The 26,820-nt window shown below is 44.4% G+C and overlaps 1 protein-coding gene across 1 annotated transcript in view; it reads right to left on the bottom strand.

The window, feature by feature from the left end:
- LOC310792298 (caspase-1-A-like) overlaps positions 1 to 24,494 on the bottom strand; it is a gene marked incomplete at its 5' end in the record, with an annotated part of 43,475 nt that extends 18,981 nt beyond the window's left edge. The window contains 6 exons of the mRNA XM_083654021.1: positions 8,614 to 8,673; positions 20,815 to 20,906; positions 21,148 to 21,199; positions 21,888 to 21,984; positions 23,521 to 23,690; positions 24,416 to 24,494. Of these exons, the coding sequence (XP_083510147.1) occupies positions 8,614 to 8,673; positions 20,815 to 20,906; positions 21,148 to 21,199; positions 21,888 to 21,984; positions 23,521 to 23,690; positions 24,416 to 24,494 (550 nt within the window). The remainder of the gene's footprint in view (positions 1 to 8,613; positions 8,674 to 20,814; positions 20,907 to 21,147; positions 21,200 to 21,887; positions 21,985 to 23,520; positions 23,691 to 24,415) is intronic.
- Between the last annotated feature and the right edge of the window lie 2,326 nt (positions 24,495 to 26,820).

Here is a 26,820-nt window from a genome sequence, read left to right as displayed (position 1 = left end):
CGTTATATAGATGGTTACAGCGTATTGCCTGCATGCGGAGCAGAGACATTTTGTCTTTGATGACTGCTTCTCTCCCTTCTTCCCCCCTCTCTCTCTGCCCCTACATGTGCTTTCATTTTCCGCTGTATTTATGACAAACAGCAAAGAAATTCCTGTGGAACTGTGGTCCTCGTAAAAGCCAGCAGCCCCTCCCCCATCTTTCTCTTGGCAGGATGGCTCGTGTCTCACATTGAATCGTGAGCGCTTTGCCAGGCAGGAGGCAAGCAGCGTACAGTTAAAGCTCTCCATAAAGCCGTGGAGCCATGCCATCACAACACTATCATGATAGTTTGACGAGGGGGAAAAAACAGATTGAACCTGTCTTTGGTCAGTGGGCGTCAAATTAGTGAGGAAAGTGTTGGAAAAACAACATTTACAAAACTATCAGGAGCACTTTTCTTGGAAAATTAAGCGAACAGATGGAAAAAGGAAACGTCATTCCCCTCGCATGCTGCCCCCTCGTTTGTAATGTCGTTTTTCTTTTCTTTTTTCCACAGATGACTTTTGACTTCTGTCAGTATTCTTCCCAATAGGCGTAAGTGAGGCCCTGGGAAAAATAAACACACTGGCCTACTCTAATCTGGAACTAGTGAATGCCGCTCAAGAAGGGAGGGTGGTGTTGTGGTTAGCATAGCTGCCTTCCAAGCAGTTGACCCCACCAGCATTGGTTTGATGAGACTTCCACTCCTCCCCAGATGTTTGACTAGGAACATGCAGATGTACTTGGCCATAGATCGCGCTGAAACACCCACTGAAGCACCGACAAACATGTTGACGTACACTACCAAATGAAAATGTAAACACTGCCAAGACGTGTGATTAAGTAGACCAAATTTGAAGCTCCACTATAGTGGCCAGCCCAGCCCCACATCAGTGTCTTGCATTCTCATTCACATCCATCCAGTATAATTGCATCCTCAAAGAGACTAGTTTAAGGGAAGAGATAATAGAGCACATGAACCTAATAATTTCTACAGTATCTCTGTGGGGCACGGGCAGTGACTAACACTTTATCTCAAGTCACGAGGAGAACGTTCTCTTCATCTCACTCTGCTCTCACAGAGAAAAGCCATTACAATGATAGCAACCAATCTGGCTCTTTTTAGTCCATCTAGAATTTCTTTGACTTCTTGGCTGATGTTTTGTAGCAGCTGAAAGAGTGCAAGCCAATTGGTGATATTCTACGTGTTGATTTGTGGTTAGTTAGTTAGTTTTTTTAAGTGTCATGCACCTTAAGGACACTAGATTCAAAACACACAGGAGCAAGAAAAAGAAAATGAAAGAACAGAATATGATACATCTCGAACATGTCCAGACGATGAAAAAAAAAGATTATACCTCAAACATAAAGTACCATCCTACGCTGTTGGTAGGCATTTAACACAAACTGAGCTACCTGGAACACTTTTTCAGTAAACAAGTACTGAAGTCTACAATCATCAGACATAGAAAACAAATCAGGACCTTCATCAAAAGAAATTTTACAGAAAAGCCTATGTCTAAGATTGTGATATAGCGGACAGTAGAACAGAAAGTGCATTTCATTTTCAACCTCTCCCAGATCACACAGGTGACATTTTCTGTCCTCCTCAGGAATTGAGGTAAAAGTGCAAGGATTGTAAAAGTGCAAGGATTAACCCAAACTGTAGGCTACTGTAAAGTCAAAAACACAGCGATAAACTTTGATGAAGACTTTGTCGTTGACAACTTCTTTAAGGAGATGAGAGGTAAAGTACTTGGACTGGACAGTAACAAGCAGAACTGCTAATTCGAACACCTAGGGATGAGTGAGTGGGTCTCTTTGATGCCTTTGACAGGAATATAATTTCCTTCATGAAGTGATCATCCTGCAGTTATAACTAGCAGTTCTGTTTTTCATATTGGGTAAAACTATTCAAATCAAACCTTGTTGGGTGTAATTAATGACCATGCATCATTCCAATGTTTGCCTGTCATGACCAATTACAGTCATCTGTAGTAAGCATGTCATGTGCGTGTGCGTGCCTGTGTGTGTGTGCCTGTGTGTGTGTGTGCGTGCCTGTGTGTGTTCAGAACAACAGCTTGGTTCCAGGAGGCCCTAGTGATCCTCGTGGTGCCCACCCCCTCCCCGCAAACAAACAAACACATACACTTCCTTCCTTCCTCCCTCTCTCTCTCTCTCTCCGTCTACAGTATCTCTCTCTGTCTCTCTCTCAGGCCCACATCACTCCACCCTTCTTCACCCTATGACTCATTCACAGATTTTCGCCCCTCTTTCTTTTTCCAAGGCTAGCTATCCATTTTATTTTTGCAATGGCCTTCAAACAGCTGTGGTGTAAAAACATCACATGGAAGCAGACATGGCCTTGATGTGCACGTTTTGAAAATATACCTTATATTTAATATATTATAATATATAGATATATTTAATTCCTCTTGTACATAGATTGTTGTGACTGACAGCAGTACCATGGCTGTTCAAACATCAAATATTTAGTTTAGAGAAGCTAACCAATTGAAAAACAGTAGATGTATCTGAATTTTGATATCTGGTTTTTAATTTTTTTAAACAAGCATAGCAAGAGAAGAGAGGGAGAGGGCAGCGAGAAGAGGAGAGGGAGAACACAACAAGACAGGAGAGAGAAGAGAGTGGAGAGGGAGAACACAACAAGACAGGAGAGAGAAGAGAGAGGAAGAGAGGGAGAACACAACAAGACAGGAGAGAGGAGAAGAGAGAAGGAGAACACAACAAGACAGGAGAGAGAAGAGAGAGGAAGAGAGGGAGAACACAAACAAGACAGGAGAGAGGAGAAGAGAGAGGAGAGGGAGAACACAACAAGACAGGAGAGAGGAGAAGAGAGGAGAGGAGAGGGAGAACACAACAAGACAGGAGAGGAGAGGAGAAAAGAGAGAGGGGGAGAAGGAGAACACAACAAGACAGGAGAAGAGAGAAGAGAGAGGAGAGGGAGAACACAACAAGACAGGAGAGGAGAGGAGAGGAGAAAAGAGAGAGGGGGAGAGGGAGAACACAACAAGACAGGAGAGAGGAGAAGAGAGAAGAGGAGAGGGAGAACACAACAAGACAGGAGAGGAGAAGAGAGAGGAGAGAGGAGGAGAGGGAGAACACAACAAGACAGGAGAGAGGAGAAGAGAGAAGAGGAGAGGGAGAACACAACAAGACTGGATAGAGGAGAAGAGAGAAGAGGAGAGGGAGAACACAACAAGACAGGAGAGAGGAGAAGAGAGAAGAGGAGAGGGAGAACACAACAAGACTGGATAGAGGAGAAGAGAGAAGAGGAGAGGGAGAACACAACAAGACAGGAGAGGAGAAGAGAGAAGAGGAGAGGGAGAACACAACAAGACAGGAGAGAGGAGAAGAGAGAGGAGAGGGAGAACACAACAAGACAGGAGAGAGGAGAAGAGAGAAGAGGAGAGGGAGAACACAACAAGACAGGAGAGGAGAAGAGAGGAGGAGAGGAAGAACACAACAAGACAGGAGAGAGAAGAGAAGAGAGAGGAGAGGGAGAACACAACAACACAGGAGAGAAGAGAAGAGAGAAGAGAGAAGAGAGAAGAGAGAGGAGAGGGAGAACACAACAAGACAGGAGAGAGGAGAAGAGAGAAGAGGAGAGGAGGAGAGGGAGAACACAACAAGACAGGAGAGAGGAGGAGAGAGAAGAGAGAGGAGAGGGAGAACACAACAAGACAGGAGAGAGGGGAAGAGAGAGGAGAGGGAGAACACAACAAGACAGGAGAGAGGAGAAGAGAGAAGAGAGAGGAGAGGGAGAACACAACAAGACAGGAGAGAAGAGAAGAGAGAAGAGGAGAGGAGAGGGAGAACACAACAACACAGGAGAGAGGAGAAGAGGAGAGGGAGAACACAACAAGACAGGAGAGAGGAGGAGAGAGAAGAGAGAGGAGAGGGAGAACACAACAAGACAGGAGAGAGGAGGAGAGAGAAGAGAGAGGGAGAACACAACAAGACAGGAGAGAGGAGAAGAGAGAGGAGAGGGAGAACACAACAAGACAGGAGAGAGGAGAAGAGAGAGGAGAGGGAGAACACAACAAGACAGGAGAGGAGAGAAGAGAGAGGAGAGGGAGAACACAACAAGACAGGAGAGAGGAGAAGAGAGGAGAGGGAGAACACAACAAGACAGGAGAGAGGAGGAGAGAGAAGAGAGAGGAGAGGGAGAACACAACAAGACAGGAGAGAGGAGGAGAGAGAAGAGAGAGGAGAGGGAGAACACAGAGGAGAGGGAGAACACAACAACACATGAGAGAGGAGAAGAGAGAGGAGAGGGAGAACACAACAAGACAGGAGAGGAGAAGAGAGAATAGAGAGGGGAGAGGAGGGAGAACACAACAAGACAGGAGAGGAGAAGAGAGAAGAGAGAGGAGAGGGAGAACACAACAAGACAGGAGAGAGGAGAAGAGAGAATTCACACATTGATTACTCTACTGAGCACCTTGACACACACGGCTTTGATATATAGGCTATTGTGTATCGCCATTCAACGTAAAATACAGATATGATTTTGGTCCATATCACCCAGCCCAAATTCTCTTTGGCTTGTACAGATTGAGGTGAAGGCCTAATGCAGGCATGTCCAAAGTCCGGCCCGGGGCCAGATGCAGCGCTTTGACCGATCTTAAGCCGCCCTCGGCTTGTCTCTCAAAATATACGTGACCCTCTTCTTTTTTTTTTAAGATAGTCTTTCAGTTAGTGACATACTGGACTGCATGAGATTTAGTGTGATAATATATCTGAATTGGAAATGGGTTATTCCAGGAGGAGATTTGATTTGAGGGTTGGAGACTAATGGATTACAGTAACCAGAAAATTAAGATGAAAATTACAAGCCTATAGATAAGGGATTTCAAACAATGTGACTGTTATAGCTTATTATTAAAAGAAAATATGTTTGACAATAATAGCACCATTCTAAATAACATTGTATAACTTAATTCAACTCCGGCACAAATTGTTTATTGTATAATTTAATGTTAATGTTTGGCCATCCTTTGTGGAAAGTCAGGCACGACGGTGTATTGCATTATGGGTAGTGGTCACCATGGATACAACTTTTTTGTTGTGTACAAGGTAGCCATGAAGTAGCTACTAGCTACTATAGCCAGCTAAAGAAGCCTGCATGGCTGATGGATGGTATCTCATGGGATGTTTTACAGGTTAGTAATGATATTATCGGCCATCCAGTGCACAGAATGTCAAGATGTCTAACTTGCTGAGCATGAAGTTTGAGGTCGTCGAATGGTTTGGTATAAATACATGTTTAGTGACTTAGAAAACATATTGCCTCATTCATTCACGTTAGCCTATCAGAATCCAGGGCCGGTTCCAGAACAAGATGACTAGTAGGGATGCATCCTAGATAGGAAGGGGTGCACATGCACGTGCTGACCCAGGTGGCCGGCCGCCCGAAAAATTTGACATGTTATTTTACTAAAAATAATGCATTTTACCATCATTTCAAGTACAATGATACCAGCCAAGCAAGAATATTTCAAGTGTTTTACTGAAATATTTGGACCATATATTGATAATACAATTATCTCAACCTTAAAAGGTTACATATAGGTGCCAAAAAGCCATAAATTCACATCAAAGAACAAAGAAAAACAACAATTATAATTCAAGTTTAAACGGTAAGTGTGCAGCTGCAGCATTTATTTAAAAAAATATATATATTTTTTTTGGTCTCACGATGACATGATAGCAGAGTCGCAGGTTCTGACAGACATCACCTGAAAACAAGGGCATAGTTTTGGTCTCAACATTAGTAGGGGCCGAGGCAAAGCAAAGCGCACATGCGAAAATAATAGCGATAACAGTATATCAATCACTGCTTAGTTATGTGCACACTTGACTAACTGTCCACTTTCTCACTTTCTCGTTCTTGCTCTCTCTCTCTGTGCCAATTCCATCCTGCTCTCTCACTCTTTGTTCTGTCAACCAAAAGGCAAACATACCAAATTATCCATATTAATTTATAACATTATTCTAATTGAATAATGACTTTCTGTGGGCAATGCAGTGAGGAAATGTTTTACCTTACTCTCTCACCTGGCTGTTTTCTTAGAGAAATATTGTATCTAAGGAAAAATATTTCCACAACAGTTCCAATGCTTCAATTAACAGCTCATAAATGTACTGTAAATATACCAATGCTCAATTCTATCAGAATAGGAAACAGTGACTAACATTACTTTAAAGGTGTATCAGTTAGCTTGTTATCTGCCAAGTGTGTAAGCAGACTAAAGTTTGCTCAGAGATATAACATTAGCCACTAATCTCCGAGCTAGCTATCTGATAATCTCTGAGCTAGCTAGCTAGCTATATCTTGTGATTCTTTGACAGTATTCACACCATAGAACTATAACCAGAAACCAATTTGACTATGTTCTCTATCAGGACATTCAAGCACTTTGCTAACATTACTTTCAACTTGTCTTTTTAATGTTGACCATGAATCTCCAGTAGACCTACAGTACTTCTTCTTGTTGTTTTACTGGTGACTATCTACCAAAAATACATGCTGTTACGGTTTGTCACGTTTTTTCCCCTCCCCTGTCTGTAATAGATACATTTGAAAATCTAACGTTATAGGGCAAAACATTATTTCAGAAAATAATAATAATGAATAAATATAAAGAAGTTGGATTTAACCCCAAAACGACCTATATGCTAGTGACCTTGAGGAGTAAGCGTCAAATAATGAGATGTCAAACTAATGTGAAATAATATGTACAGCTTATAATGAGAAATACTTTTTTGGAGGTAGAATCTGCGATGATGGACCAGAAACACTGGATTTGACCCCAAAATGACCTTTATGCTAACTATGAGGAGTAAACTTGACCTCAACTAATTGAAATAACATCAGAATCGACCCAGAAACGACCCAGAAAACCCCTAAAAAGTGGTATCATCTCCCCCGCCCCCGATTTTTTTATCCCATTTTTATGATGATTAGTGATTAGTGCGAACGTAATTTATTTATCCTGGTTGCTACTCCACCCTCTGCCGATCTGGGGAGAGCCGAAACTGGCTCCATGCTTCCTCCGAGACATGGGCAGTTAGCCAGCCGCTTCTTTTCACCTGACAGGGGAAGCTTCACTGGTAGGACATAGCACGTGGGAGGATCACGCTATTCCAACCGGTTCCCCTCCCTCCGAACAGGCGCCCTTAACGACCAGAGGAGGAACCACATTAGCAACCAGGATATTGCATGTTTTGGTGAGGGGTCCCTATATGAAGGAAACCCCCGGGAGGCACGGGGAGAACATGCAAACTCCACACAGAAAGGCCCTTTTGACGACCCCACCCGGGCGGTGGGCACTCAAGGACGTCATTTATGATTCTAACCATTTTCATTTTTTTGGGTGGTGGCCATATTGGATTTTGCAAATATGGCGGCCCCGTGGGGCGCTTATCTTGGCGCCCGGCAAAATTTGATTAAGTATGGTATGGACAACATCTGTGCCAAATTTGGTGCTTTTGGAAGAATCTGAACCAAAATATCCCCAAGGCCCCCCACTAACAGGTTGTCTATGCCACCCACACCTCACCCCCTGCTCGTATGAAAAGTAAACAACACACAAAGTGTACGACTGCCTCAAAGCCTGTGACACAAGTCACACATCCTTCCTCTCCTCCTCCAAGGTTTGTGTTCAAGGTTTCTGATATCATCACTGATGACACTTATATAGCCTCAGACTGATGACATCATCACTGAACTTACAATAGCCTTATATAGCCTCAGACTGATGACATGATCACAGAATAGCTGCACCCAGGAAGGATGACATCAATCACGGATGACATCATCACTGATACTTTGATAAATCTTTCCATAAAGAGGATGATGGAGACGAGGTGTCTGTGCAACCCACACGTTGCACAAGAAGTAGGCTACACGGCGCACAAGGTCTATACTTTGACCTTTGTATCCCTAGCTACAGCCCCTTTTCCCCAGCCCCTTCTTTGACCCCCATCCCCACACACCCCTAGCCACTCTCTCTACTAGCCACCCCTCAAACCCTATGACCTTCCTATCCCTAGCTATGGCCCTTTTCCCCTAGCCCCGCCCCTTTCACTCACCACGCCCCTTCCCACCACCCACACCCCCTACCCACCACCCACACCCCCTACCCACCCCTCAAATCACAACTCTACGACCTTTCTATCCCTCGCTGCATATTTCACATGCAGCCAAAGCAGCAATTTTGTGTTGAAAATGCAGGAAGTAACACGATATTTAAAAATGAAAGCTCCTGCTGGTGATATAAATTGTATATACAATTGTTTTTAATTTGGAAGATCACAACTTCCTCTGTCCAAATTTTAATGGGAGGAAGTACAGACTGCATTCAAAGATTGTGAAAAAGATACACTGGCTTGAGAGACTAATAAAACATTGCATTTTGGGTTTGTTCCCTGTGATTGGTCCAGATTATGTTCTTAGTCCTAACCAAAGGACCAAGACCCGCATTTCAACAGTCTTGGTGACACCTGAGTTCAAACGGCATTGTTCACCTACCCAAACAAAGCAGCCTGTCTTTAATCCAGGAGCCTACCTGTTTGCTGGAGGCCATCAGCCTGTCGTCCTCTGCCTTGGTGCTCAACGTCATGAGATCCTGCAATGGACAGCCGGCATCAGTTGGCAGGAAGACCAAAATCACACACACAGAACATACAGAAACTTGCAGTGGAATTAAGTCATATTTGTATTAGTATGATAAAAGTACTGTTCCATAGTGTTTTTGAAAGCAAATTGAGACACAAAACCGGTCTGTATCCATTTATGAGTGTATGAATGAGTGTACATCATGATGTTCGGTTTGTTTCTAGCATTTTGTTTGAGGGGCTGTTTGGGTTGCTCTCATGCACACAAAAAGAAAAAAAAAGGTCTTGGGTTTTTAATCATTGTATTCTATGGTTCATCTGCATCACTATGCAAATAAAGGCATCAGTTAACATGAGTCCCTAAACAAATAGATGAAGTCCTCCTCTGGGCCAATCAGTTTTCAGTTTTGACCTGTAAGTTTTGCGCACTTCTTGGGGGCAATCATTTTACAAATGCCAGAACACAGGTGAGATGCATCATTTCCAAAAGAATGTGAAAAAGCTCACCAGCGGTGCTTGACATATCATGACATATCATGACATATCATGACATATCATGACATATCATGACATATCATGACATATCATGACATATCATGTGGCCTTAAGGGACAAACAACTGTAACCTGTAACATGACTGTGTAACCCATTCATTCTAAAGGAGGAAATGTTGCTCATGTTGCTTCTCCCAGATCAGTTTGTGGAATTGCCTCCTCCTGCCAATTAAAACCTGTCATACCACAGCGATGTTTAGAAAGCACGCGAGCTGGGAAGTCGGCAGTATTAAGACTGAGTTGATATTATTAGGTGATTGCCCTGATTACCTGTCATCAATGATGTCATACCATCACTGATGATGTCATCAGCAGTGTTGGGGGTAACTCATTACAAAAGTAACATATTACATGTAATATATTACTTTTAGCAGTAACTCAGTAATATAACTTATTACTTATAGGATTTCAGTAATATTATACCAGTTACTTTGTCAAGTAACTCAAGTTACAAATTGAGTTACATTTGATTAAATCAAAGGCATCTGCATCTGCCCAGCCCATTCGAGAATGAGAGAGAGAGAGAAAGAGAGAGGGAAGGAAGGAGAGAGAGAGGGAGAGAGAGAGAGAGAGAGTTGGGTTAACATAAAAATTCCGCCTGCTTTGGCTCAAAGTAACATTTGACATTTCACACTAGCAGGCTGTGAAGCTGAAAGAGTCGAGCCTGCAGGCACTGGCAAAGGTAGTGGTTTGATTTCTACTGGGGCCACCCAGGTCCCAGACTAATATTGTTTGCCTTCACCGTCATGCAAAACGCTTTAAAAGCATCAACCACACTGCATGGATCATATATTAACACGTTCACTGCCAATGACGTGTTAATACGTAAAACAAAATCCAACGGTTGACTGCCAATGACGTGTTAATACGTCAAAAAAATTAATTTTTTTTTTTTGACCGTGGGATGTGCATCTAACCCTTTTACATCTCTTATATAAATATTGGAGCCACCGAACGTGTACAACCCATTCCACCGACCCACTAAGTGGCGACAGTGCTCTCCCAGACTAGAAAAAGCAGAGCCAAAACTGCAGGGGAACGCGCGATGAAACCATTCTCATACTGTAGAATGGATTGGCGAAAACGCTTTCGCTTTCGCGCCGATTGCTGGCGGTGAGGGGTTGCAAATTTGCATAATAGATTACGGGTGGAACACACTTTGAAACACGCAGCATAAATAAGACCAGAATCGCAAAAGCTTCATCAAAGCTCTCAACCGAAACTCCAAGAAACGAGCGAGCCCATCCAGACTTGCCCAGCGGCCGCCAGCAGACAGGCACAGCAGCAGCAGCAACAGAAACGAGCTTGTGACACGCCCGCTGCAGCCAAGAAGAACACACACGGAGGGAGGAGTTTGAAGGAGAGGGGTGTTTCCTGCTGTTATGGAGGAAATGACTGTTCAAAACTATTGTTTAGATGTCTGACGTCTTACTGATGCCAAAAATGAATGGTTAAAGTGACTGTTCTATCGAATTTCACAAAAAGCTATTTATCTCAGCTTAAATTTTCAGACGCTGAAACCATGCTGTATTCAAGTGCTAATGCCTACATAACTACTGTAGGAGCCAATTAGCGCTCTTCTATAAGTAAGACCAACCCCTTTGCGCTGATCAGGTGTTTCGCCCGGAAGAGCATACAGTTTTTGACCACACACACACCCACGGTAGGCAGCTTGTTGCTGCAGTACCTAAATTACCTGTTTATTAGTTGTTTGTTTGCTACTGGAAATGCTGTGGAAACAAAGAGGATCACTAGAAAATAAATGTAACGAGTATCAAAGCAAGAAGTTGTCTGGACTTTGATTCAATCAAACAAGGTAACGTGTGCGTCAATCAGGTGAAGCCCTGGCATAGCACCTCAGTGGCTTAAAGCATTGGCTTAGCTTCTACAATCAAGTCAAAAACTTTGCTTTCGCGGAGTTTGGAGTTTGAAGAAGAGTTGGGAGTTTCTTCACGTTGTGATTGTTACGGCGAGGAGGATTCCGATCGGCTGGTTGCTGCGTGATTGAAGCACTTCGCCAGCTGCATCTCGTCTAATCAACGGCTGCCCGGGACGCAGAGACCGAGAGGTGTGCAGGCTGCGGCGGCGGTGGGAGAGCCCCGGACGGGAGCCAGTGTTTGGAGGTTGGAGCTCTGAGCGCGGAGTGCGTTGCCAGCTGCATTGCATCTGCTGATCGCCTGCCAGGACGCAACGGTGTTGGAGCTTCTGGCCGCTTTGATTCATGGAACAACATTCAGGATAATCGAGGTATGTGTAGCGCTACCACCGTTTAGATGGCCATCTAGGTTTGTGTGCACACATTAACTGGCGTAATTCCATGGTTGCTGAAGGGGATGAACTTGAACAATAAACGTTGATCTTTTGCGAACTGTTGACTGTCGGACAATGTCGAATAACGGTAACGCGGAGCAGTCTGACAAGCGGTCAGGTGCGGGCGCGCATACAGTAGCCAAATCGGACAGTGGGGCTGGCTGTAAAGAGGAAGTATTGGGAAAACGAGTGAGCAAACTTTCCGTTAAAGCACTTGCTGAGAGATTGGACACATTGCAAAATAGTAGAAAAAATAAACTAAATAAGGCTGTCGATTTAAGAAGAGCAATACAAGGTTTAATTGATAATAATGAAATCTCAAAGGTAAAGGGTGCTTTTGATGGTTACATTAAATTGTGTGATGACATTGAGTGCATACATGATGCTTTGATGGCTTTACTGCCAAAGGAGGAACACGAACGACATGAAATATGGTATAAGGCCAAAATGATGTTCAATGATGAATTTGTTGTCACTGTCCGAGAGTGGATGAAAAGCAATGAAAATTATGTGTCTGAAAATGAAGGTGCTGGTAATATGAATCAAAATGCTGGTAATCATGATGTTGTCACTGTCAATCAAAATGTTGGGATTTGTGATGGTATAAGTCCTGATGACAGTGTGTCCAGAGTGGGCAGAAAAGGTTCAAATAAAGGTTGCACCAGTATCCGGTCTACCACTTCTTCAGCACAAATTAAAGCAGCAGCAGAAAGAGCTGCAATTGTTGCTCGTATGGCAGCTTTAAAGGAGCTACAAGCATTGGAGGAAGAGGAACAAAAAATAAGGAGGAAAAAGCAACAACTGGAATTGGAAACCGAGCTAGCAGCATCTACTGCTAAGCTGTCAGTTTTGCATGCTTATGATGGACAGCATTCCTCTCATGCAACAATGGATGGCATGGACTCTTATTATAAAGAGGGGATAAAGGAGGCACCATGCATCACACTTAACCCTACGGCACAGCCATATGAGCCTGCAGTATGGAAACCAACACATTGCCACTCAATGCCACAGAGCAAACAACCAGCGATGGATGCTAGACCAAAGCAATGTTTCAGTGCAATAAACCAAGTTGTGGATGCACAGGACCAACAACATCAGCAAACATCACATGTTTTCCAAAGTGGTGCTACAATTGCTCGGGCAAATCAAAGTAGTGGACAATATGTAAATCAACAACAACAAAATGATCAAATTCCATCTGGAGATGTCATCACTATCATGAATAAACAAAATGAATTAACATCTGCACTTGTACACCAGCAGCGCCTACTCTCCTTGCCAACACGAGACATTCCTATGTTTGAAGGAGATCCGTTTCAATACCAAGCCTTTATGAAATCATTTGAGCAAGGAGTGGAAAGCAAGGCCAGCGAAGCTGACTGCTTGTATTATTTGGAACAGTTCACCAAAGGACAGCCAAAGGAGTTGGTTCGTAGCTGCCAACATATGGCTCCTGAACGTGGCTACATTGTTGCTAAGGGACTCCTCCAAGAACACTTTGGAAATAAATATAAGATCGCCACTGCATATATTGAAAAGGCTTTGGCTTGGCCAACAATACGATCCGATGATGTTAAAGCCCTACAACCATACGCTTTGTTTTTGCGTGGTTGTACTAATGTCATGCAAGAACTCCATTATATGCAGGAATTGGATATGCCAACTAATATGAGAATGGTCATTTCCAAGTTGCCATACAAGCTCAGGGAGCGATGGAGAGCAAAAGCCCATGATATTATGGAAATCTCTAAAGATCGAGCTCATTTCATGGACATTGTTGTTTTTCTTGAGAAACATGTGCGCATACTCTCAGACCCGATCTTTGGTGACATTGAGGGTGCGTCGCCACCAACAGCCGGTTTAAAGCCTTTCAACAAGTTTCATCTTCAGTCAAGCCACAGAGTGAGAGGAAGTAGCTTTGCCACTATAATAACATCAAGGGATTCTGAACATAAAACTACAACAAATGGCTCAAGGAGACAGGAGAGCTTATATTGTCAGTGCTGTTCACGTGCTCACCTTTTGGAGAAATGTCAACAATTTAAAGGCAAGAAGCACAGAGACAAGATTCGCCTTATAATGGAGAAAGGCATTTGTTTTGGATGCTTATGTACTGGCCACATAAGTCGGGACTGTAACAAGCGCTTGACCTGCGAAGTTTGTGAGCAACAACATCCTACTGTGCTTCATATTAAGAAGATGCATATGGAATCAGAACAAACAAATGAGGCACCAGGAGTGAAACAATCAACTCTCCCCCAGACATGTGGACGTACAGGGGATGGAAGAGATTGTTGTATTCTGCCTATTGTTCCAGTGCAGGTCAAGTCAGCCAAGGGACATGAGGTCATACAGACCTATGCATTTTTGGACCTTGGCAGTTCTGCTACATTCTGTTCAGAAGATCTTATGCAGAAGTTGAGCATTCCAGGAAAAATAACTAATTTCCTTTTGACAACTATGGGGCAGGAAAAGGTCGTTCCAGCATACTCCTTATCTGGAATGGAGGTGTCTGGTCTGGAGGAAAATAGCTTTTATCCGCTCCCAGAAATTCTCACACAGAAGAAGATGCCAGTTACTGCAGATAACATCGCTACTGCTGCAGACTTGAAAAGGTGGCCTTATTTGTCAAAGATTTGTATCCCCAGTCGCTCCAGGAAGCCGCGCCACTCCCGCTCGCACTCCAAGACTCGCAAGAAGAGGTCCCGATCGAGAAACAGGAGCAAACTGTCTGTGAGGTTGTGGCCAAGGGTAAGCAACCCCCGCAGTGGCCACAGGAGGCGCTCTCGCTCCAAAGACAGGAGGCACAGCCGCAGTCGATCCAGGGAACACATAAGGAGGAGCAGAGGTCAGTCCAGGAGCCCTCGGGTTAAAAAACCTCGATCACCCTCACCGAGGAGGGGCAAGAGAGAGAAGAGGAGGGAGCGCAGCAGGGACAGGAAGGAGCGGTCTACATCCAAGAAGAGGAGTTTAGTTGCTGGAGATGTTGTCGTCATCATGGATCCTTCAGCTCCACGTGGTTCCTGGCCTCTTGGCAGAGTGTTGGAGGTTTTCCCTGACAAAAGGGGCCTGGTGCGTTCTGTCAATCTACAAACCAAAAACAACGTTATTAAAAGACCTATAACGAAACTTTGTTTACTACAAGAGGCGTAGATTGAATTACATTGCATTTCATGTGGTGATGGTGCTGCATTTATGGTACTTGTGGGTTTCATATTTGGCTCCTCTGTGGTTTTGTATTGAATTGTTGTGTCTAGCCGCCACTAACAATTAGGGGGCGGTGTGTAGGAGCTTGTGACACGCCCGCTGCAGCCAAGAAGAACACACACGGAGGGAGGAGTTTGAAGGAGAGGGGTGTTTCCTGCTGTTATGGAGGAAATGACTGTTCAAAACTATTGTTTAGATGTCTGACGTCTTACTGATGCCAAAAATGAATGGTTAAAGTGACTGTTCTATCGAATTTCACAAAAAGCTATTTATCTCAGCTTAAATTTTCAGACGCTGAAACCATGCTGTATTCAAGTGCTAATGCCTACATAACTACTGTAGGAGCCAATTAGCGCTCTTCTATAAGTAAGACCAACCCCTTTGCGCTGATCAGGTGTTTCGCCCGGAAGAGCATACAGTTTTTGACCACACACACACCCACGGTAGGCAGCTTGTTGCTGCAGTACCTAAATTACCTGTTTATTAGTTGTTTGTTTGCTACTGGAAATGCTGTGGAAACAAAGAGGATCACTAGAAAATAAATGTAACGAGTATCAAAGCAAGAAGTTGTCTGGACTTTGATTCAATCAAACAAGGTAACGTGTGCGTCAATCAGGTGAAGCCCTGGCATAGCACCTCAGTGGCTTAAAGCATTGGCTTAGCTTCTACAACTACTAACTCTACAAACTAACTCTTTTAGACAGAGAAAGCACACATTCTATTAGTTCTTTTTAGATATTTTGTGTTTACAAAATCTTAGCAGAAAAGAATCCTCAGGTCTTGAAAGATGAGCCAGAATCCTCAAAAAAACCCTCTGGCAGAAGCTACCTACAGTAAAAAAAAAACAGCTGGCAGTGAATGTGTTAAAAGATGATGATGTGGCGTTGAGATGGTCTAGGAACAATTCAAACCAACATGGTTACATTCAAAGTGTCAAACTTTGAAAGATCAAACGTATATATCTCCCTTGCAAATGCACGCTTATTTTTCTATGGTTATAATCTTCATGAAGCAATTTGTCCTGTTTGTAATTGTGCATGATTAAATCATGTAACATGTCAGTAAACTGAACACAGCACACTTAATCTGGCCAGTGTGAGATCACTTTAGAAAAAAGGATACCAAAGCGATGAGAGAGGCAAAAAAACTTTCAAAGTACAACACAAACTGTCCATTTTGCTGCAACTCGACAGTGCTGCTCAGGACCTTACTTCCTGGAACAGTTGAGAGTAAAAAACTAGTCCATTGGAGTCAGTGAATGGAGATGTCGCAACTCTTCTTACACGGCTCTGCACTCACCCATTCAAGATCATATAGTCATAAATGTTCACTGTCAGCTCATAAAGCATGGCAGTAAACATTCAACCATTACAGCAAGTAATCCTGCTTCGTTCGTCTGGTTTGTGTCCTTAAATGACCTTAACCTGCACACAATCTCTGTCCTTTTTCATCAATCTTGAGATCTTAAGTACTGTATTTTCATTTAGTGTACTCATCTAGAGCTTTCAAAGTGTGTGTGCATGCGCGCGCGTGCGTGTGTGTGTGTGTGTGTGTGCGCGCATGGCAGCCAATCGGGTTGAACCAGCCTGCATTGTTGTTTGCCTGAAACACGCTGCACTCTATCGTGAGCGGCGCGAGAGTCAGACACAGGAAACCACCCGTCTTCCCCAGATCACATGATACATACAAACACACAGACACACGCGCGCACACACACACACACACACACATTCGCTCACAAATACACACTACTTCCTACACACCCCTTGAGTAGAGGTGAACAACACATGTAAACAACACTGCTCCAGTCTGGCACAAACGCAGTAGAGGTTGAATGCAGATATAGACACCAGCGATCTCAAGAGGGGAACAGAGGGCGGGACTTGTGCCCCACTGTGTCCTCAGATGGCCTCAGAAACAGGAAGTGATGCAGATGTGGGGTGTGTGTTTTTTTTTCCGAGGTACAACAAAGGGATGTGTGCTGTGCTGGCAAGGTTCATTACATCACTACACACTTACTGGAGCATGTGTGTGTGTCATATCCAGAGGCTGCATTGTGTGGCAGTAGCCTCTTGTTATGGATATAAGTTGTATTTTCCTGCCAGATTCCATTGGAACTCATTTGGCACACTTTAGGTACCCTTTTTCACATCCTCATACTGGAAAACAATTCTACATCAATAATAGAATTTCATGTAGAACTAAATTTGTTGTCTACCTTTTAAGATGTGTCTGTGGGCTCATATACATTGGGAAAACTAAAAGAGAGTTAAAAATCAGGATATCTGAACACAAGTCCAGCATAAGGAACAGGGACGAGAAATCCCCAGTCGCTCGTCACTTTAACTCTGTAGGACACGATGTCAGCTCTCTTAAATTTCAAGGTATAGAAATGATTCAGCCTCTCAGAAGAGGTGGAGACAGAGATAAACTCTTACTCCAAAGGGAAGCTTATTACATCCACACATTACAAACTGAGAGCCCTAGAGGCCTTAATGAAGAATTGCTATTAGGTTGTTTCTTGTAATGTTATGTCTCAACTCCCTGAGAAATTTGTCCCATTGATTGGTAAAAACCCTCTTTTTAACTTTCTATTTAACTTTCTATTTTGTATTTTGTATTGTTTATAATTCGTAATTCTATGTATTTAACAAGGGCTGTCACTACTATGATAGTCCTTGGAAATGATGTTGATTGCCTGTTTGAGCTGTGGCCTCACCTCCTTCTCTGTGATTGGCTGCATTGCAGCTTCCACAGATGCACTCCATCTGCTGATGTTTTTTTCAAGGTGATTTGTTTGACCACACCTCTATATATACTACCCATTGTCATCTGTTCTGATGTACACTGATGATGGCCTAAGGCTGAAACGCGTCTGTTTAGCCCTTAATAAAAGAACTCAAGATTTACTCTAATTCGAGTGCTGTTGCCTACCTCTGTTACTGTGATCTCCCTGCAACCTGCACCGATTGAGCTGCTTAAAGACCTGGGGCCGGTTGCACCAACTGGTCTTACACTGGTCTTAAGCTAAGTTGGTCGTAACTTTACGACCTACAGCTACGCCGGTTGCACCAAGATGACTTAAGCCTTATTTTCACTAAGACCAGGCGTAACTCCTACGCCTCGTCAGGAGGAGGCGTAGAGCCTGCCTGTAACAGAGATCTCCGCGGAGACCTTTTTGACCGTCATCGTCGTAACACCGCCAGTTCGCCGTCTTTGAAAGCACGACGTTAGATTTTAACTAGCTAGTTAACCTAATCCGCCTTCCAAAATGTTGCCGTTAGTTTTTTAGAAGTTAATACATAGAATTGGGAACGTTACATTCAATTTCATTCACTGACTCTGTCTGCTCAATAGCCGCCATTTTTCCCCCGGAGCGAGGGAGGGTGGAAGGAGGGAGGGTGTTTTACAGTAGTGGCTGAGAGAGCGTAGTGGCACAGTGCTCCAAGCAGGTCGCGAGGCACATTTTTTGCAACATCATCCAATCAGGGTGCATTCCCTGGCAATTCACATGGACGTGCATTGCTACGACCAGCATAGTTAAGACCAGACATAAGCCGTGTTGGTGCAACAGGCGTAAGTCCATGGTCTTAACTAGGTCGTTTTCACATCGCAACGTTTAGGTCGACTTAACTGAGTTTTGGGGCCAAACACGGCGCGACTGGGTCAGTGTGAACATGCCACTCGAACTCGTAGTCGACGTAACTCACTCGCTCTCAGTCCGGCTGGAGAGGGTGGTTTCGGAGCGGCTTGCGTCGCCCTAATCCTACCCTAAATACGGCGCGAGTGATGTGTGAACGCGCGCCGACTTCAGCTCGTTCTAATGCTGTATTTCTAATGTTAACGTCAATTCGGCGTTCACAAACATTGCATAAACAGTTATTGGCCAAATTACCACCAAGGGCATAGCAAGCCTAGCGTTACAAACGTTAATGTTTACAACTTACCTGGCTGTTCGCCGATAATATCTGCGTATGGTGAGGGCTTCACGGTTCAACAGAATCAATCGAATCTTGCCTTGTCCTGCTTTGTCTGGAGATTCGCATCCGCCGCCTCCATTACATGAAAACATTGTTTTCTAGACGCAGCCGTGCCTCGTTTTCAAATTCAACACTTTCCCGATATTGAAATTGACAAACGATGTAAAATGCAAAAAGCAGTACCAAGAGCAAACGGCGTTGTTCATTCTCCATTCTCCATCTAGGGACAAATATTGCAAACTAGCTTAGGCTATAAATGTCAGGATATATAACAAAGACTGTGAATGCTCTATGTTTATGTATCTGTCCCTATAGAAATAAACTTTTCAATCAATCGTTCAGTTCTGTTTACAGCCCGGGCTTCCTTTCCGGGTGGAATTACGCTATACGCGTCTACTTCCGTCTGGTTGGCATGGATACATGACGCTCCACTCTGTAGAACGACGGCCTGGGCGCGGTGATAAAAAGCACATGTGAAACGAAGCCGCTCTAGTTGAAAATTGAAACATTGTATACTTTTCACTGCTGCGGCAGCGCCTGGCTCGACCCAAATATGTGTGAAAACGACCGACGTAGGAGTTACGACCAGGCATAGTTAAAGTCCCTGGAAACCAAAATCCACAAAAACGTTCTAACTATGTTATTTAGGGTCTTATGTTAGTAATTTTGTGCCTCCGAAATTATTATACATTACTTTCAACCCAAAGCCTTAAAATCGCCACTTTTCTACAAGATTCTACAAAGTACTTCCTCATTGAAGACAGCAGTGCGTGAGGTGCTGAAACGCAGGAGCTTATGACGTCATAAGCTCTATATAACCTTTGTACACACGCGCAATCCGCACCCACCTATGGCAAGTCCGTTCTTTGCCCCCAGTGACAGGCTCCCTTGCTGTCCGTATCCCTCTGTGTGCGTCTGCCAAGCGCTATGCTTGTGAGATTAGCAAGGTGTCGGGTTTCAGCCAGGCCATGTGCTTCTCTCTCTCTCTCTCTCTCTCAGGCCATGTGCTTCTCTCTCTCTCTCTCTCTCTCTCTCTCTCTCTCTCTCTCTCTCTCTCTCTCTCTCTCTCTCTCTCTCTCTCTCTCTCTCTCTCTCTCTCTCTCTCTCTCTCTCTCTCTCTCTCTCTCTCTCTCTCTCTCTCTCTCTCTCGACTAGTGAGAGAGAGCGAGAGACACACAGGCTGGTGGCTCTCTCACACACACACACACACTCGCAAGTGCTGTGTAACTTGATCTCTTTCTCCGTTTCCCTCCCCCCCCTCTCTCTCGCGCTCTCTCTCTCGGAGGAGATAAATGTCCCTGCTGCAGACGGACACGCCCACACATTCCGCGGGAGAAAGTACACTCTAAAAAATAATGAAATCTCATGCGTTTTGCCACACCTGTCAAACCTAAATTTATATACTTTGCAACGTTCATCATCGTTCAAATTTGGCTGGTAGCTTATTAACATAGGGTCCTGTGATGTGATGAACTCAAAATGCTAAATAATAAAGAAATATTTCTGGTTTCCAGGGACTTTAAGACCAGTTGGTGCAACCGGCCCCTGGAGCTGTGCGAGCTATTCCCTTGCTGCATAACACTTTAGGTACCCAAATGGCTAAAATGAGTGTGTGCCCAGTGCAATCTTTACTAAAACCTTTGTGAAAGCAATGTCCTTTGTTCAAATGCTTAGCTTTTTGCTACAGTTGTAGTCAAGGATTGGCTGAATCTGCTAAGGGGCATCTTTTTGCATAGGATCATTGTAGGCATGGTGTTATCCACTGTCTAATATAAAAAAAAATAGGCAAGGATAAAATAAAATCACATTTCTACTTTGGTTTATTTTAATTTACTCAGGCATAGTAACAGCCACAATGTTTCTGACACTGGGAATGGATTCTCTGAGGTCCCTAGATGCCCCTAGATGCCAAGAACATGCAAATTAACCTTATAGTTGTGGAGCAATTCTATGTCTTTTTAGGTGTATATTATATTGTATAGTGTATTTTTCCCAAAAATATGGCCTGGGCCTATAGGGTTAAAGCTTGCTGCTAAAGGCTTTAATAAGGGCTAATTCTGTCACGTTCAGTTCCCCCCGATGAGGGTCTTCAACTCACCTGGTGTCGGAGACGGAGATGAGCAGGGAGCGAACAAACATGGAGCAGAGGTAGGAGGCGGAGGGCAAGACGTGGGCCGGGGTGTGCAGGAGCTGTCAGGGACACGAGGGGAGGGAGGGGAGAGAGAGAGAGGGAGGAGAGAGAGAGAGAGAGAGAGAGAGAGCGAGAGAGAGAGAGAGAGAGAGAGAGAGAGAGAGAGAGAGGGAGAAGGCTTGGTGTTTATCTGTGTTCCAACTTTGAGGACTAATATCTTCAAGTGAACAATTATTGACAATAAAGCAACTGGTACACAGTAGAATGTGCACACAATCCATTAAACACCACACTACCAACCTCCTTGATAGCGACGGATCCCTGTGGAAGCTGGGTCCTCTCAGCAGACAGGCTGGTCAGCGGGTCTTGCTTGTCCTGTTGCCGGTGTTTCCCTAGCAACAGGTAGAACGGCATCATGGCAACGCTGTCATCAATCACCAGCTTGACGGGATTGGGGGACACAAGGAATGTCAGAAAAATAGAAATATCGCATTCCCTAGCTACAGCCCCTTCTTTGACCCCCTCCCACACCCCCCTAGCCACTCTCTCTACTAGCCACCCCTCAAACCCTACGACCTTCCTATCCCTAGCTGTGGCCCTTTTCCCCTAGCCCCGCCCTAGCCCCCACCACGCCCCTTCCCACCACCCACACCCACCCCTCAAATCACAACTCTACGACCTTTCTATCCCTCGCTGCATATTTCACATGCAGCCAAAGCAGCCATTTTGTGTTGAAAATGCAGGAACTAACACGATATTTAAAAATGAAAGCTTCTGCTGTTGATATAAATTGTATATACAATTGTTTTTAATTTGGAAGATCACAACTTCCTCTGTCCAAATTTTAATGGGAGGAAGTACAGACTGCATTCAAAGATTGTGAAAAAGATACACTGGCTTGAGAGACTAATAAAACATTGCATTTTGAGTTTGTTCCCTGTGATTGGTCCAGATTATGTTCTTAGTCCTAACCAAAGGACCAAGACCCGCATTTCAACAGTCTTGGTGACACCTGAGTTCAAACGGCATTGTTCACCTACCCAAACAAAGCAGCCTGTCTTTAATCCAGGAGCCTACCGGTTTGCTGGAGGCCATCAGCCTGTCGTCCTCTGCCTTGGTGCTCAACGTCATGAGATCCTGCAATGGACAGCCGGCATCAGTTGGCAGGAAGACCAAAATCACACACACAGAACATACAGAAACTTGCAGTGGAATGAAGTCATATTTGTATTAGTGTGATAAAAGTACTGTTCCATAGTGTTTTTGAAAGCAAATTGAGACACAAAACCGGTCTGTATCCATTTATGAGTGTATGTATGAGTGAATTCAGTCTTTCAGTCTTTGCGTGTCATCATGATGTTCGGTTTGTTTCTAGCATTTTGTTTGAGGGGCTGTTTGGGTTGCTCTCATGCACACAAAAAGAAAAAAAAAGGTCTTGGGTTTTTAATCATTGTATTCTATGGTTCATCTGCATCACTATGCAAATAAAGGCATCAGTTAACATGAGTCCCTAAACAAATAGATGAAGTCCTCCTCTGGGCCAATCAGTTTTCAGTTTTGACCTGTACGTTTTGCACCCTTCTTGGGGGCAATCATTTTACAAATGCCAGAACACAGGTGAGATGCATCATTTCCAAAGAATGTGAAAAAGCTCACCAGCGGTGCTTGACATATCATGACATATCATGACATATCTTGACATATCATGACATATCATGACATATCATGACATATCATGTGGCCTTAAGGGACAAACAACTAACCGTGTAACCCATTCATTCTAAAGGAGGAAATGTTGCTCATGTTGCTTCTCCCAGATCAGTTTGTGGAATTGCCTCCTCCTGCCAATTAAAACCTGTCATACCACAGCGATGTTTAGAAAGCACGCGAGCTGGGAAGTCGTCAGTATTAAGACTGAGTTGATTAATGAGAGAGAATGATCGTTTGTGTTTTTATTGGCAACCTGACGGAGCTGGATTTTTTATTATTATTAGGTGATTGCCCTAATTACCTGTCATCAATGATGTCATACCATCACTGATGATGTCATCAGTGATGTCATACATAGGCATTGTGACATCATTGTGTGATGTCATCAGTGACACACACACACACACACACACACACACACACACACGAGAGAGACTGAGGGAGAGAGAGGAGAGGAAGAGAGACTGGGGAAGAGAGAGGAGAGGAAGAGAGACACTGAGGGAGAGAGAGGAGAGGGAGAGGGAGGAGACTGGAGAGACCGAGGGAGAGAGAGAGGGAGACATTGTGCGCGCGCCAATAGGGCAGGTGTGGCCATGAGCTGCGGGCGAGGCCGCGCAGCGGCCAAGCTGTGTATACGAGCTGCAGGGCCAGCTCGGCAAGCCTAGGAATCGAGCGCACGTAGCATTATGTTAGTAATAATAATAATAATACTGTAATAATAATAATCTCATCACCCTATAATTGGAGAGGGGGTCTCCAGTCTCTTCTAGTAATAATAATAATAATACAATAATAATAACAATAACAATATTATTGTACGGTAATTGTGTTTTTTGTTCTACATCAAGTTTTTGTCATTTTGTCTTCTGTCGAGGAACACAAATGCTGTCTTGTGCAATTTGTTTAGTTTTTTTTAACATACATTTTTGCAAAAAGCAGCATGCAGCTGACGGCGGTGTTTACCATGTACTGAGTGAGGAAGTAGAGCCGAGAGCGGTTGAGCCACTGGCTGCTCTCCTCGCAGGCCTCCAGCATCTCGTCCCTCGGGGCGAAGACGGCGCGAGTCACCTTCCCCGAGCACACGGCCTCATGGGAAAAGAGCAGCCGCGGCTCGCTGGGCTTAAACACAAACACTGAGGACAGAGAAGGAAGAAGACCGTGAAAAAACATCAGCATCTGAGTGTGGCGCAAAACTGTGGATTATATTTAGCTGTATTGAGCTGATGCTCTTTTAATGAAGCACAACAAGCTGCTTGAATCCCTGGGCTGGCAACACGACAAGCAATTAATAGCAAGGAGTGCAAGGCTCCATGTCCCAGTGCAACGCTCCATGTCCCAGTGCAACGCTCCATGTCCCAGTGCAAGGCTCCATGTCCCAGTGCAAGGCTCCATGTCCCAGTGCAAGGCTCCATGTCCCAGTGCAACGCTCCATGTCCCAGTGCAACGCTCCATGTCCCAGTGCAACGCTCCATGTCCCAGTGCAACGCTCCATGTCCCAGTGCAAGGCTCCATGTCCCAGTGCAACGCTCCATGTCCCAGTGCAACGCTCCATGTCCCAGTGCAAGGCTCCATGTCCCAGTGCAACGCTCCATGTCCCAGTGCAAGGCTCCATGTCCCAGTGCAACGCTCCATGTCCCAGTGCAAGGCTCCATGTCCCAGTGCAAGGCTCCATGTCCCAGTGCAACGCTCCATGTCCCAGCGCCCCGACAACAGATGCCAAAAATATTCCATGGCGGGCCAAAACCATGTTTTAGTGCTTCAAGCAGCCTGTTGTATTTCTTGAAGGTGAAGCAATCTATTATTAAAGGCCAAAAGAGGTGTGTGTGTGTGTGTGTGTGTGTGTGTGTGTGTGTCTTACAGTCAGTGGCTCCATCCTGACAGCAGAAGGCAGCCATGTTCTCAGAGAGCGGGTCGGACAGCAGCAGGCTTACATCCATGGAGGTGCTCCACTCCACTGCCAGAGACAGAAGACCGAGAAGAGGGTGCAAGACAAAACTACAACACAATTGGACACACAGCCTTACAGGAGCAGGTGAGGAGGTTCCAGCAGCAGAGTAGGTTCTTGGTGGTCGTTCCCAGCAGATACCTGGAACAGCTTAGCCGCCCAAAACAAAGGTCTCTAGTGGAGGAAAGACAACAACAGACTGCTTCAGCCCTCTTTTTCCTGTGACTGTGAAGGATCCCAACTATGTTCATGCCCTCCCCCCCCCACATCCACAACACAAACCACCTTCTCACACCACATATTTCACAGGATTAGCTTTGAGGAGTTTCCCTGCGTTTGGGAGCTACAAATGGGAACATGCAAGCAGGGTCCAAAATAAACGGCCGCCAAGCACCTACCGTAATCCAAATCCATAAGTGTCACCAGCTACACCGACGCAGATGCTTGGAATTCCCCATTGCAGGCTATATATAGGCTATAATAGATATTTTCATATTCTGAAATAGACTGTTGTCGGGATTATATGGGCTGCGTCCTGAAACATTTACATTATATTTACATTACGTCATTTGGCAGACGCTTTTATCCAAAGCGACTTACAATAACACATTTTTGTCAGCAATAGAGCAATCAACTATGCAACACAGTCTATGACAACTACAACTTCTGAAGGAACAGTGGTACAAGTTTAGTTCAGGTTATTTTTTATTTTATTTTTTTTTCCCAAAGAGAGAAAGAAGTTAGTTCAAGAAGGGCCCAGATGAAACGATAGAGAAACGATAGAGATTCAACCTTTCAACTATAGGAATTTTAAATAGGCTACTACTGGTAATCGTAAATATGACTGCAGCTAAATAAAAAGTTTTTTTGCCTTATTTAGCCTATTTTATCTTTAAGAGAAATACAGTAGGCCCACCCCCCATGCCTAAACCTAACCTCCCCCAGACCCTAACCCTAACCTCTCCCACCCCCCACGCCTAAACCTAACCTCCCCCAGACCCTAAACCTAACCTCTCCCACCCCCCACGCCTAAACCTAACCTCCCCCAGACCCTAACCTCTCCCACCCCCCACGCCTAAACCTAACCTCCCCCAGACCCTAAACCTAACCTCTCCCACCCCCCACGCCTAAACCTAACCTCCCCCAGACCCTAATCCTAAACCTAACCTCTCCCACCCCCACACCTAAACCAGACCTTAATTAGGAATAACATCACTGTTAGGGGTCTTTCACATCTTTGTTTGGTCCGGACTTTCCATTTTGATAGGCCTACAAAACCACCCTCCAATCCAACCTCTCCCCGGGCCACAGTCCAGACCAAACAGCAGAAGCTTGGTCCGATGAAGAGAGGTGGCCTCCGTCCGGATCAAACTAGACCATGGTTCGGTTCGGTTGTAGCGTGAAAATATGTTTTTGATGGTTTGGATTTTCTGACCAATTACAGGAGGTTCCAGCAGGCTATCGGAGGAAAAAGGAACCACGGTAGTACAAGGAGGAGAGCTTTTAATTGAAATGTGGTCTACTGTGCATTTGGTTGGAAAGAAAAATCAGATGATGCTATAAAGTCAACTGGGCCATATAAATGATAAGACTTTCAAGGTATTTTCAGAGAGTATGAGTACTTCAACACCTGGGTGTGATTTTTTGTATTGAGGAAAGTGAGCCTACACTGCACAAGCATGTGAAACATCAAATTGCCTCCTGGTCTCTGCAGCATAGACTGTAGGCAACTAAGAAAAAAAAAGATTGAGACCTGGATAAATAAAAATGCTATTGGAATTGCAAAAGCTGCACTGAAAATTATCCAAATTCCCCCGAAACATTAACATTTTCTACCCTGTTATTGTGATGTTTCCTGACTTGTTGTCAGAACAATATCGGCCAAAATGTTTAGTTTCTGTGGTTTGAGCCTCTGCTCCATGCCTGATAGAGATAATATGTTGTTCTTCATGACTGTCACTGACGCTTGCTCTGTCACATTCCAGAAGCAGTGCACCTTGTGGTGTAACATAGCTCAGTTCTTTCATATGGTGGTGTAATCATTAAGCAATACATTTTCACTCACAGCAGTGGGAGTACCACCTGTAGATTGCTGCCAAGTTTCTGTGTTGTCTTTGTTTAATCTGCCAAGGACCTGTCATGGCCAAGGTGCCAACTAAAGATCGCTGCATCTTGTTCACTTTTTATTTGGGCTTCCGTGAGAACAGACAAAAGGCCTTCCTCCCTTCCTCATGATTCAATGCAACAATGCAGATTATTTGTCTATAATTATCTATCAGACTGGTTCAAACTTGTTCGTACATGTTAACCCAGATAAC

This window comes from Poromitra crassiceps (genome assembly GCF_964638095.1).
Source record: "Poromitra crassiceps genome assembly, chromosome: 17".
Taxonomy (NCBI): Eukaryota; Metazoa; Chordata; class Actinopteri; order Beryciformes; family Melamphaidae; genus Poromitra; species Poromitra crassiceps.
Note: the sequence above shows the minus strand (reverse complement) of the source record. Positions and strands in the feature narration are given on the sequence as shown.